Source organism: Pterocles gutturalis, unplaced genomic scaffold, assembly GCF_000699245.1.
Source record: "Pterocles gutturalis isolate BGI_N339 unplaced genomic scaffold, ASM69924v1 scaffold22532, whole genome shotgun sequence".
NCBI lineage: Eukaryota > Metazoa > Chordata > Aves > Pterocliformes > Pteroclidae > Pterocles > Pterocles gutturalis.
This window is the reverse complement of record NW_010108437.1, coordinates 4511-18327: the sequence shown is the minus strand read 5'-3', so window position 1 is coordinate 18327 and position 13817 is coordinate 4511. Positions and strand designations below refer to the sequence as shown.

General features: G+C 43.8%; 1 protein-coding gene across 1 annotated transcript; it reads left to right on the top strand.

Moving 5' to 3' along the window:
* Positions 1-1317: 1317 nt before the first annotated feature.
* On the top strand, positions 1318-13229 carry LOC104461165 (Golgi apparatus protein 1-like; the record flags this gene model as incomplete). The annotated part of the gene is made up of 5 exons (XM_010072646.1): positions 1318-1533; positions 8402-8605; positions 9246-9317; positions 11106-11289; positions 13015-13229. Coding segments are annotated over 5 exons (891 nt in total), but the record flags the coding sequence as incomplete, so codon positions are not given.
* Positions 13230-13817: the final 588 nt, after the last annotated feature.

Sequence of the window (13817 nt, the reverse complement as noted above, 5' to 3'; positions counted from 1 at the left end):
GCCAAGGGCTAACCCACCACAAGATGGCTCTCCTTTTTTGGTGTTTTTTTTGGGGGTGGGGTGGGTGGGTTGTTTGTTTGTTTTTTGTTTTTTTTTTAATTTCCATTGTAAAAATGCCATCTTAGTATTTGAGAACTGATAAAACAGTTCCCTGCCCGTTCCCTTAGCGCTGCCTCTGCTTGCGATCTGAACCCGCCTGGATTATTGATTGCTGTGGGTCTCCCTTTAGGTTGATGAGCCCTTCAGTATTTGTACAGGAACAAATCTTTGATGTAATCAAGTCAGCCCATGTATTTATCGCTTGAAAACTGTCGCTGCTGAACTTTGGTGTCTGGCTGTCAGGCGTGCTTTCTGCATCGCTGTGGCTGCGGTTTTAGCACACTCCTGAGCCAGGGATGCCAACCTGGGCAAATATTTCAGTGTGGGCTTCCCAGGGTTAAAAAGAGTCTGTGTCATCTCGGTACTCCTTGGAGCAAGGCATTGCACTGTTCCTGTTGCAGTATTCCTCGGGGAGTGTCCTTAGCTGATCAGCAACCATGTTTTCCACTTCCTTTGGAGATGCTGTCAAAACTGCCTGCATCTTTTACTTCCAAAGGTGACGTTCTTGGCCTCACTGTCTGCTTCCCTGAGCAGTGCAGGCTGTGATTTGTATTGGGGACCTGTCTGCTCCTGTACGCTGCTTTTCTGATCCCTGCACAGCTTTCAGCTTTTGTTAGTCATGATTTTTTTTTTTTCAGACCACTGAGTCAAATGGTTTAGTACCAACAATCAGTTCCTATAAGAGCCTGATAAAAATGAATTTGATGAAGATTTTCCTTTACAGTAAATTTCAGCTTCCAGCAAGTTATAAACAGTTCAATAAATATTGTGTTGGCTTTTGAATCGGTCTCACTTCTAGCCAAAATGTTATATGGTATGAGGTCAAGTGGCTAATGGGGTTCCAAGTATGATTTAGTGATGCTGTAATATGCTCAGTTTTCTAAATAAAGGTTTGTCAGACTTGCATTTTTCCTACAAATTCACTTGATTGCAGGAGTTCAGTGTGATTATTATGAAAGATGATTATTGAGCAAGAGGGTTTATAATCCTCAAGGTTGCTGCGTTTGCTTTCTTCAGATACTGGGACACACGAGGTATTTCTCATTTGTGAAATATTTTCAAATATTCTGACTTAATGAAAATCAAACTAAAGCCTAGAGGGTTTCTTTGCCAGCAGATTTTGAAGCTACAGATGCAAGTTTCTTTGAGAATGTTTTTTTAAAAGAGGTTAAATTCAGTAGCTGCAGCCACTGTATTTTAATTTTTTTTTTTTAACAGATCAAGGAGTGTGCAGATGAGCCAGTTGGTAAAGGCTTCTTGGTGTCATGTTTGGTGGATCACAGAGGCAACATCACAGAATACCAGTGCCATCAGTACATCACTAAAATGACAGCCATTATCTTCAGCGATTATCGGTTGATCTGTGGCTTCATGGATGACTGCAAGGCTGACATCAATCTCCTGAAATGTGGCAGCATTCGACCTGGAGAAAAGGTATCCAGAGACTGTGTAGGTTGTGAGTAGTCTTGTAAAAGTCATTCACTTAAGGGAACTTATGTGGAGACGCTGCAACACTATTATCATCTTATTTGCGACTGAGAAAATACATGGCGTATCTCGTCTGTCTGAGAAGGGTGGTGTCCTGGCCCCGTATAGTTCCTTTTTAATAAGCAGTGGTCGTTCCTCTATTAGGGACTGCTGTTCAGAGATGACTTTCATTTGTCTTTCCTTCCCTTACTGCACCACAGGTGCAGTAAGGGAACAGGTGACCTGGTAAGTGGTTGTCTTTTTGATCACGCTCTGTTAGGCTTGACTCGATACGATGAATCCAAACAATAGACTTAAGCAGGCCTTTTGCTGGGCTTGTTTCACAGTCTGGTCGAGTCTGATGCAGGAAGGTTATCGAGGTGATGTGGCCTGTGTGATAACCCTTCCTGCTTTCTCAGGCTGCAGCTGACACACTGGATCAAGAGCTTTTATCTGCTCACTTCTCCTTTCCCCTGCCCACCCAAAAAGGAAGCAGTTGAAGGACATGTAGTACCTAGTGTCACGTTTTAGCAGTACAGGCTTAGTAATACCATGCTGGTTTTACTAAATCAGTGTTCTTTTGCCGTATGAGACTTAAGCGGAGGTTGATGCAAAGAACAGTTCCTGGTGACTAGATGTGAGGTTATTTTCGAGGTGCTGTCTTTCCCTGTCTACTTCAGCACAGATAATGCAGGCAGCAGTAATTATGTAGTGCTGCAGGAATGAGTGGCTTCTTTTACAGTAAGTTTTTATGTTTAGGGATAAAGTTAAAATTAGCCTATCAACTTTTTACAATGCTTTTTAAATGATATAACTCTCACACTTTTAAGAATTAGTCTCTTAAATCTACTATTAATGAGGTGAAAAGATTTAACAAAAAATACACACTTTTTTTGTTTAAAAAAAAATTCCTAGTTGTCTGAGTCATTAGCTGCTGTAAGCAGCTTCACATTCACAGTGTATTAAATTGAAGTGCTAGTGTATTCCAGAAGACTTAGCGGAACAACAGAAAGCACAAAAAATAAGTACTTGCTTTCAAGAACAAAAGCAGCCATAAAAGTGTGAGGAACTTTCAGGCACCGCAGGTTTGGACTAGTAACAGCTGAGTAACTTGCTTTCTCCATAGAGTAAAGGCTCTCTTCTAATCGTGGCCTGAAGGACCTCATGAAATGAGGAATTTCTTTTAATGATCAGTATGGAATCAGAAGTGTAATATGAGAGTCCTGGGTGTCAGGTCTGCATATTACCTGTGGTCAGACCAAATTAAAATAAATTAAAATATTTATAGTAGTGCTGAAGGGTACAGTAGCGTGGATTTCATGAGCCGAAGCCAGATCTCACCTAGAAGTGAAACCAGTGCTGGGAGGCAGGTGTGCGTAACTGCAGAGCCCACCGTGCTGGTCGCAGAAGGGTCAGGACGGCTGGGGGGGCTGGGGTTGCCAGGCATCTGGGAGAGGGAAACAACTGCAAACTTTGGATCAGCAAGTTTCCGTGGAACAGCAAAGCAAGTCACTAACGAACCTTTTATGGGGGTTAGTGTGGTTTATGCATACTCCTCACTTTCTTGGTACCCAACCCAGAATATTTTGCCTTGGTTTGTGAAAGCATCGCAGCCCGTCATACGATGTCTTTTGTTATGCTGTCATCCTTGGCACTTAAAGCAATTGAAGTATTTCATACTGCTATGGAAACAGCTATAAATGGCTATGCAAGCATTTCTTTTGTTGGTGTTCTGTTCTAGCCCTTTTCTGCTTTGTGGAAATCTCATCTAATTTACTCCCATCAGATGCTGGTGCAGGTTTTATTTCCATGCTGTAGCTTCTGAGAGTTGCCTGTAGAGAAGCAGTCACTACCCTTTTGTGTGACTGCATGTAACTGTGAATGTAGTAAATAGGACCTGGGCACCTGAGGAGGAGGATGAGGGAAAAGATTAATCTCTTTTCTTATGGAGATGAGCACTACTGACCACTAACTCCATCTGCATCAGGCTGCTACTAGATTGCGGTATGATAGCTTCATCATAGTAACTGGGATAAACTGTCTTGTTTAACTGTAAAAGGCACTTCAGCAGGTGTTCTGGAATTACAGTGCTGCTTGAAGCCCCACTGCTGGCTAACCATTTTCCTTTTCTATACATCCTTTTTTTGTTTTAGCTTGCTTTCTACTTCCTAATTGAATTTTGTTCTTGCTGGGTTTGTTGCTTCTGATGTGAGGTTCTCTGTGCTTTCTTTTCCGCGATACCTGTTGGTTCTCCCCTCTGTAAGAGCCATAAAGTACAGCTTGGAAGTCTCGATCTGACTGTAGACTTCATTTTGCTGTATGTAGCAGAAAGGCTGCAGATGTCTCAATTGAAAGCATTACGTTTTGCAATATGTCTGTGTTGTGGAGTTGTTTTTTTTTTTTCTTCCAGTTAACAGGGAAATGTTTAATAGTAGTTCCAGTCACCTTTCCAGTTGCTGTCGTGCTGTATAGCAAATTTGGTCTTAAAGCTCGCTTTGTCTTCATGCAATAGGGGTCTAATTTGAAATTGAAATTGGTAATTGCAACAAAGCTTTTCTCCTTGGGCTGCCTATCAGAATGAGCTGCTTTCCCAGTGCCGGTGATGTCCAGGATTGTATCAAACCAGCCGGTGGTGTATAGTTGCCCAGGTGCTGGATTTAGCCATGATGTCCAAACTGGAGTGGATTATTTGCCATAATGAGGGCTATGTAAGTGTCAATTGCACAGCTGCTGCCGTACTTTACCAGATAATAGTATTTTTCAGATTACTAAAAAAAGACCTATTGTTTTATTTTTTTTCACTCAAGTGCTTTGAGTACTTTCCCTAGTTTCATAGAAGTACTGGACACAGAGGGGAAACAATCTAAATGGGAGGAGATGATAACATTCAGCTTGGTCTTTGAGTCGGTGTGGTGTTACAGCAGTGTCCTGTCAGCTCGGATAGTTATCTCAGCTGAGTGTGGTCCCTCTAACCCTCGTGGCCAGGTCAAATGCCAGGCTGGGCCTTGCGATAGATCTGGCTGTTTTCCACAGCCTGGCTGCTTTGGCTCCGGCAAGCCAGCACGGCTGTTCGGTGTGAGGTGCTGTGCTGGTAAGACAGGTTGTGTTTTACCCTCCTGCCTGCTGTGGCTTTCTTCTCTTGGCTCTTATCTGTTCCCTTTTTTAGTTTCCCTTTGTAAGTCTACAGCTACGTCAGTCATGAACTTGAGGCGTGTCAGGTTTGGGACAGAATAAAGTGTTTTCTGGAGAAGCTTCTGAAAATGATGAAAAAATAAACAAGAATTGCAAAGCTTAAACTATATTGACGTGGGGGTGGGGGGGCAGCATCTGTGATGGAAAATGAATAGTAAGAACAAGGTTTTTTAAATTGTGTCTTGGCCTAGAGCCATGTGCCTGGTGGAGTTTGAATTTTGGTCATAGGAATTAAAATTGCCCAAAGTGGTGTGCTGAAGGGGGTTTGCTTGGGCACGTTTAGAATTTAATTCCATTTTCCTGTGGGTCAGAGTATCGTAGGACAGTATTGTATCTGTTCATAAAACTACGCAGAGCTTCAAGACACTCTGGGCTAGATTGTTATCTAGTATGTTTAACAGATCTTTGCAACTTTCAGTTAAAATTCTCCATTTAAGGTTTATAGTGATGATGAGGCAACAATTCCAAGAAATGTGTACGGCTTTTACATTTATCTCTTGTATTTCAGTGCCTTGCACTGGAGGAATGAGTCCTAGACTCTGCCATCCCCCACAGCAATTTTGGTGAGTTCTGGCTTGTGGAGTGAACTTAAGGGTCTTCAACTCCTAGGTAGAGACTTTCTGACAACAGGGTGCTGGATAGAGGAAAGGCTTTGGGAGTCACTCCACAGCAGGGCTGCAGCAGGTGTTTATGTCCTTGTACGCTCCAGGCAGCCGCTGCTGGAGCAGGGCTGGGAGAGCTCACGCTGTGGGATGCTGACCCTCAGCGTCGATGCCTCCGGAGCTGAGCTGGCCCTGCAGCACTGGTGGCACATAGAGTATGGGTGGGAACAGGCAGCTCTGGGTGGCAGAGAGCTGTGAAGTCATGCAGGTACCACAGATGTGTGTCAAAAGTCTCCTGCCATCCTTTGTAGGATGGGCTTGTTACACTTCTAATGGCCAGCTGCTTCTCAAAAAGACAGTTGACTGCAACCATACACACATTTCCCCCCCCCCCCAAGTCTGCAATAAGAGATTGTAGAATCTCAAATACAGTAGGTGTTAGCCTGTAATGATACTGTAATATACTGTACTTAGTGTGGTGACAAGCATCCTGATCCGGGGGTTGTGCGCCTTTTTGATCTATGGTACGGATGTGGTAAGCTGGTCGTTTTTTACCTTGTGGGACCTTGTATTCTGTGCTTAGTTCCATTTGGCCAGGCTAGACAGATATTTAAGCATGAACAGGGAGCAGAAACACTAAATGGCACCACAAGAAGGCACATGAATGCTCGAAGGTAGGAGAAAAGAGCAGGACTACATCTTTCAGTCAGCTGTGTTGGCTTGTGTGTGTTTCCATTTCTGTTAAGTCTGATAGGTTTTAAAATTGCTCTAGTGTAGGGCAGCAGAGTATCCAGCACTGCAGGATGATCTATCCAAAGGTAAAAATTGTATTTGCAAAGTAATGCAATAGGATCATAGAATCACAGACTGGTTTGGGCTGGAAGGGACCTTAAAGCCCACCCAGTGCCACCCCCTGCCATGGGCAGGGACACCTCCCACTAGCCCAGGTTGCCCAAAGCCTCATCCAGCCTGGCCTTGAACCCCTCCAGGGATGGGGCATCCACAGCTTCTCTGGGCACCCTGGGCCACTGCCTCACCCCCCGCACAGGAAAACATTTCTTCCTCACATCTCATCTCCATCTCCCCTCTTTCAGCTTCAACCCGTTACCCCTCGTAATAAATGAGTCATTTCCTGTTGTGCCCCTGAAAGGCAACGGTAAAGGTTCAGCATCCAGCATATGGAAAGCTGCTTTCACTAGGCTGGTAAAAATAGGTTTCCTTTCATATATAGTGTGGCTGACCAGGACCCTAGATGCATGCTGCAAGAAACCAGGGAACTTCTGACTTTCCTAGCAGGAAAAGCTTGCCTCGTGCCCTCCTCGCTGGCCTGTGGGGAGAGGCTGCAGGGGAGTGAGAATAGTCTTGACCTACCTTGCCTCCCAGCTTCAACCTCATCTAGGCTGGAGCAAAAAACTGTCAGAGGAGCTTAAAGTGGTTGTTTTCAATCATTTCTGCTTGCCAGCTCCTCGGTTGTAATTACTGCCCATGACTGACCACAAGGGTTTGCAGAACAGTGTTTGTGTTTGGCGTGGTTATGGCTAAATGACAATTTTAAGTAATGTGGTGGTAACTAATATTCCTCAGATCCCTTCTGGATTCAGTCCTAAAAGGACTGTTGAGATGTAATAACATTTTTTCAAAGACGCCGCCACCTGGCCAGCATGTGGAGTTGACCACTTCCCACTCAAAGAAAAGAGCAAACCAAAATAAGGAGGTTTAGGGTGTATGGGGTTTGGGGGTTTTGCCTTTTTTTAAGGAGAAAACTACTTACAGCCCTTTTAAATGGATTATATGTCTGGGCTGTGTTTACAACGTTGTAGTTGGCCAATTCTGCTTGTGCTGCAAGTGTAGCAGAGTTAAAACAGGAGTCAAAGGCTGCCTGCCTGAGGAGACAGGTCAGAACAAAAATCTCTGGAAGAGCTGCATGGCTTTGGATAGTCATGGTCACGTTTTATGGAGACTGCTCTCTCGCTGCTGCTGCAACAGCAACGGGTGAATCTGCTTGACATAGCAAGCTGAAGGGGTCACTCCCAAATGGTTCCTGCAAATGCCAGGTTGAGTGATTCAGATGTGTGCAAATCTCCATGCCTTGTTGTATACTCCAGGTGGTCTGATAAGAGTTTATCAGCAATATCCTCTCACAGCAGGGCAGCATAAATGAAGGTGATCTTCACAGGAGAAAACTTGCAGAAGCCTTGAGAGCTCTGTTTCGGAAGAGTTCTTGTTTATTAGAGGAATCAGACCTTCTACAGAGGTATAGAGGGAGTACTGTTCCCTTTCTAAACACGTAAAAAGGATGTAGGAAACTAAATGGAGCTTTGATCAGCTTTGCCCTGCCCCTTCCAGACTTTCAGACAAAGCACAGGCTCTCTACATTTATTGGCAGTCGCTGGTCGTGGTCCAAAGTTGTCTTCAGGCTTGTGGGACAGTGGATGTGGCGTACAGTATTGGGCCAGAACTGCTTTGTCTGAGACTTCATTTACTCTTGAATGCTTTGTGTTTGGTTTTTTTAATTCTCTTAATGGAGGAATTAACACTGAGAAGCCTGCTTTGGTTAAGGCTCCTTTGTGGCCTTTTTAGCATCACTGATTACCACCACCCAAACTGCAGGCTTGTCTCAGCATGGAGGAACTATGATTTTTCTCTCCCCTAAGTGTGTTCTGAATGTGATGCTGTTGCTTGCTGTTGCCATGGTGCCAAAAGAGCTATGTCAGATTAAAGATAATTTGGCTGTTTTGGTAAACTGCTCTGAGCAGTGTGACTAAGTAGTGATAATCTCGTTAAGTCCCATTAAACCAACCTCAGAGCATTGGAGGGGGGATTTCAGGGTGACTGTCAGCAGGATGGTGATAGATAAAGTGTGTGGATAGCACAGATATTAACGGTTGCCTCCTATGAAAGTAAATACAGGTTAGGCTGCACTTCTGGAGTCTGTGTGTAGACTGTTTGTTGCTTAATTTATCTGGTGCTTATCCAGAATCACAGATCACTTGATTATATAAATGGTTGGTTATGGGTGTTGTCTTGCTCTTCTCATGTAGGATGCCCACTCGCAAGGAGAGGTGGTGGCATGCCTGGAAAAGGGCCTGGTAAAAGAGGCGGAGGAGACTGACCCTCGAATTCAGGTTTCTGACCAGTGTAAGAAAGCAATTCTTCGTGTAGCTGAACTCTCTTCGGATGACTTCCACTTGGACCGGCATCTCTACTTTGCCTGCCGAGATGATAGAGAACGGTTTTGTGAAAATGTGAGTAGTTTCGTCTTGCCTTCTTTTCTACAGCAGTTTATTAAAAAAAGCAAAACCACACTGGGAGAAGGAACGGAATGGTAGAGCGGAGCCTGAGTGAGATCGTGTCATGCTGAAAACAGGCACCTTGTAGCTGTCATTTTGCAATAAATCTGCTATTAAATTCACTCACCCAACAAACAAGCATTATTTCCAGTGGGTTAATGAACTGAGTTAGCATAAATGGTTTAATGGGCATTGGAGGTGGTGTGACAGGGAGTGGAGTGACGGGGATGGGGAGGAGGCAGCAAAGGTAAGTGACCGCCGCTTTCTGCAGCGGTAGGCTGTTGCACAGTGTTAGCCTGGTCGGACTCTACTCTTAGCACTCCTGCAGCAATGAGCTGGAGAGCTGCATTGTTCAGTCTGAATTAGCTTGTGTCACCTGAACATATTCTCGCTAAGAGTGAACACATCCGGATTTTTTTTAATGCAATAAAATTTAGATTTTTATAGTATAGAAGCTACTAGCATTGTCATTTGAAATATTAACTTTAATATATTCCTAGTTTAAAAAACAAGTCTGTTTAGGTGTAGTTTAGCCTGCTCGTTAAGGGTTACAAGTCTTTTCTTCAATGGCAAATGTTACTGTTCTGTTTTACAGACTCAGGCTGGGGAAGGCCGAGTCTACAAGTGCCTCTTTAATCACAAGTTTGAAGAATCAATGAGTGAAAAGGTAGGTCTTAGCAAGACAAATCCTTAATGCAGAAATCTTGAGATCATTCATCAGGCCAGGCTACATTATTCTTGTCCATTGTTGAGGAAAATCCATCATCTACGTGGCTGGATAACTGACTGCTTTAACAGATGCTTTTATTTTGATATGCTTGTGTTGCCAGCTACATGCTGATGTCTTGAATTAATTGTGCTCAAGTTACAGCCTTTAAGATTAAGGATTTAAATAAATCAAAGCTTTTGGGTGGCTAATTTGGAAAGGTAGACATGGAGCTCAAGTGGTAGCAATGTGATTGAGTTTTTAAAGTAGGAGTCGCACTGTGCAGGGGTAAGCCTTGGATAAACGCTGTCATAACATAAAGATTAGAAACAAAATCCCCAAATGCCTCAACACAGGAAGCTGTGTGTGTTTCACTTCTGTTTTGAAGGCTAAGAGTGTCTGACTGTGAAGCAGCAGATTCTGTGGGAAAGATGCACAGTTCAGTTACTGATGTTTTCCTTATGTTTTTCCTGAAGATGTGGTTACAAGAACAACAACAACAAAAAAGTTGTTCTGGAATGCCAGTCCTGAAAAGAGTTTGTATTGATGTCGATGTTTCGGGAAGGCAGCAATGCTTTCAGTGATTTTGGAAGCAGCATCATAGCGTTTGGGATTATATGGAATTAAATAATCTGTCTGAAAGGATACAAAGATGGATAGCTGTAAAGCTGTCCTCAGAGAAGCTCTGCTGAAGGAGCCCGATTCAGAGGCCTGGAGGGATCAGACTCTTTTCCTTTTCTTTAAATGCATTAGCTATCTGAAAGCTTAGTTCCAATTAACAAATTCAAAACTGAGAGAGTGATCCCAGAGGGCTTGAAACAAAGCTTCATTTTGTACAAGCCTGTTACTGAAGTGGACTGTTTTTGCATAACCTGGGTTTGGTTGTACAGAGATGGGGGGTTTTTTTGAGGGGTCCATGGTCAGCTGTCAAAGATACGAATATAAGATGCTGAGAGGTTTGACAAAGCTGTAGCAGATGACTTGGTAGGGAGAAGATGGGTGGATGCTCTGAGGGTGCAGTTTGCAGAGCAGGAGGAACACAAAATCTATTTCTCACTCTTGTTTTCCTTCCTTTCAAACAGTCCAAGAATGGACAAATTTGCCTGAGCTATTCTGAATTCTCTGCTGCCCTCAGATTTAATTTTAATGTAATTTAAACCAAAAGCTACGAAGCATAGCAGTGTTTTTACAGGCCCTTTTTTGGATGAAATGTAGAGGGTTGTTCTTGCAGCTGCTGGGTTTGGGTTTGGCCGCAGTGCATCCTCATGAGCCTCACCAGTTGTGGAAGCTGGCTCGAAATTCCCATGGTTAGACTGCTTTATCTGCTGTCATCTGTTTGGCACGTTGCAGAGCAAATCCAAAGAACACACTATTTTGTAAACGCGACTTGAAAAAGTTGTTTCTTGAGGGCATAGGTTGAGCATGTACCACAGCTGGGATAAATGTCAGCAACTGATCCTAGTTACCGTGAATGAGTCAGGCTCTCAGCCGTAGGTCTTCACAAAAAGCAGTTTCAAGAAGTGCTCTGCAGAGAGCTGCTGCCTGTGAAACCCTTGATCTGTTGACCTTGGTGTGCGTTGTTAACTGTGTGGTTTCTAGGAGACAAATGAAATTTAACTGCAGTCCAGCTTAAAGGCATGAATTTTAAAATTGTCTTTCACAACACAACTTGAAAACTTACCAGCAGCAGGTTTAGCTCCCTGCTGCCAGCGCAGGAGCTCATCAGCCATCCCAACGTGTTTCCTGCAGTGTCGTGATGCGCTGACCACCCGCCAGAAGCTGATCGCCCAAGACTACAAAGTCAGTTACTCACTGGCAAAGTCCTGTAAGAGTGATCTGAAGAAGTATCGCTGTAACGTCGAGAACCTTCCCCGGTCTCGGGAAGCCAGGCTTTCCTATCTGCTGATGTGCTTGGAGTCTGCTGTGCACAGAGGTGAGTGGAGCTGAGTTAAGGGATGTGTGTCTTGCTGGGACCTTGATTTTAAAGCCTTCTCTTGGACCTTCATCTTCAACGTGTATTTATAGTCTCCTTCTCCAAGTAACCTTTGGTTCAGAGGCAAGTTTCCTCCTCATAACGCTTTCATCACTGTTGTGTTGAAGATCAGAATAGCTGAGTAAGCCTCTGACGCTGACTCCTGTTGTGTAGGCAAGAAGTTGAAAATGCAGAATAGTAAATCGCACCTGGACTGATGATGAGTAATTGCAAATCCTTCTATTCACTATGAATACAAGCAGCTTTTTTTCTCCTTTATGTAGTAAGCATTGAATTTGCTACTTGGTTAAAACACAGAGTAGGCAAATTGTTTATTATCACTCAGGGAAAGATGGGGATACTCAGTCCTCTGCCTCTTGTAAGCGTTGTTCTTTCCTTGCAGTTCAGTAACTTGAGTAAAGGCCTTAATTCCTCTAACTCTTACCTAGTTTTTCATATATAGAAGGAAGGTGTGAGAATATTCTTTTCATACATTTAAGTTAGTGTGAGCTGGGGATGTCCTAACACTAGTAGCTGTTCTAAAGGCATTAGAGGGCCGTGTATGGCAGGACCATACTAAAGATTCTCTGAAACTGCCATAACATGGAAACCAACGTGTTATATCCTCTAGATCTGCACTGGAGAATTATTTGTTTTTCTCCTTGACGTGCAGCTGGGTGGTTTCTGATTCAGCAGCAGGGCTGCATGCTGCAGTGTCTCTGACACAGGAGGGAAAGGCTGCTGTAACACCATAAGCAATCTGTGCATTTGTGAGTTTGAATAACTCATTGCTTCTGATTGATGTGGAAATGATGTGTGCCATTTGGGGAAAAGTTGTGGGTTCTTCTTTTTCCTTCTCCCTGCAGTAGGGCAGTGCTTTCCTGAACTACATGCAGAAAACTGCTGTTCAGCTATTAACTTCCACTTTCACGGTGGAACAGGTTCTGCAGCGTGTGGCTCATCCCCAAAGCATAGCCCAGGAGGAACACTGATTATTCCAACATGTTTCTTCTGATTAAAAAACTCAACAAACTGTCTACATGGGGACTGTAGGAAGGCTTACAGCAGATCTAAGTGTTAGAGCTAGATTTCTGTGCAGCTGCAGTGTTTTATCAGTCACTCTGTATATACTCTTGGTAACATGTTCTATTCTGTTTTTTGACTTTGAGCAAGTATGTGTTGTTGCTCTAGAACACCTTTTCCTCAGAGAAAATGCTTGACCTGCTGTCCAGACAAATTCTTCCACCAATTATATATCAAGCTGGTAAGTTACCAGAGGTGACTTCCATTTCTACAGTGGAAAAACAAGCCTTTGAACATCCGGGGAAGAGCTGACCTGTGCTGCAGAACTGCAGGTTCAGCGAGCGTTTTCAGCTGTTCTTCAAAAGCAACTCCTGTAATGCAAGATCCAAAATAAGATTCTCCTAATCTTTCAGGAATCCTTTTTTAAAAAAAAGAAATGTATAGAATACATAGACTGGCTTTATTTTACAGGTTTGGTTAAATGATGGGACCTACCCTAACAGCTGGTTTAATCCCCGGCACATCTGCTCCAGCACGTTTGTTGCAATCTGGTGTTGTCCGTTGTGTGGACATCGTCCCTTTCTCCTAACAGGATGGTTGCATAGGTCAAGAAGGGCTCTGCCAAGCATTAATACTAACTCATGTTGTCTTCTCTTGGCGCAGGTCGACAAGTGAGCAGCGAGTGCCAGGGTGAAATGTTGGATTACCGGCGCATGCTAATGGAAGACTTCTCGCTGAGCCCAGAAATCATCCTGAGCTGCCGAGGAGAGATTGAGCACCACTGCTCAGGCCTGCACCGGAAAGGTCGCACCCTGCATTGCCTGATGAAAGTCGCACGGGGCGAAAAGGGAAACGTCGGGCTGAGTTGTCAGCAAGCAGTAAGATGTTTTTCTAGCACTTCACTTCTAGGTGTCTCGGTTGGTAGAAGAACAGATTTGCCTTGCGATGGAGATTCTGCTGAAGGCAGTCTGGCTCTGCCAGGTACCAGGGAATGCTGGAGGCAGTTGTGTAATTGTCGTGGTATGAAGTGTAACTTGGTATCTAGCAGCATATTAGTAATGGGTTTTTTCCTCAAAAAATGCATTTTGGATTGTTTTGCTCTGGATTTTGTACTGGATCTCCTGTAGTTTTCTCCAGCAGCTCTCAAGTCATGGAATTCTCTCCTGGGTGCAAGATGTATTTTTTTTTCTTGCTTTTTTATGAGTTCTAAACATTCCCTCTCCTTTCCTTTTCCTCCAATGCCCTGTCCTTGGAAATGCACTAAATCTTCAGAAAGCACCTTTCCACACAGTTTTACTTTTACTGTTTCATTCAGCTTAAACGATGGAAACGGAACGTCAGGGACTGGTAGGTACAACATACTGCTGCACGTCACTGTAGCTGCAGCCACTGAAGGAATGTCCTCCGCTGAAATGGGATAATTCTCTTGCCTTTTTTAAACTCCATTTTGGCCCAGATGCATCCTG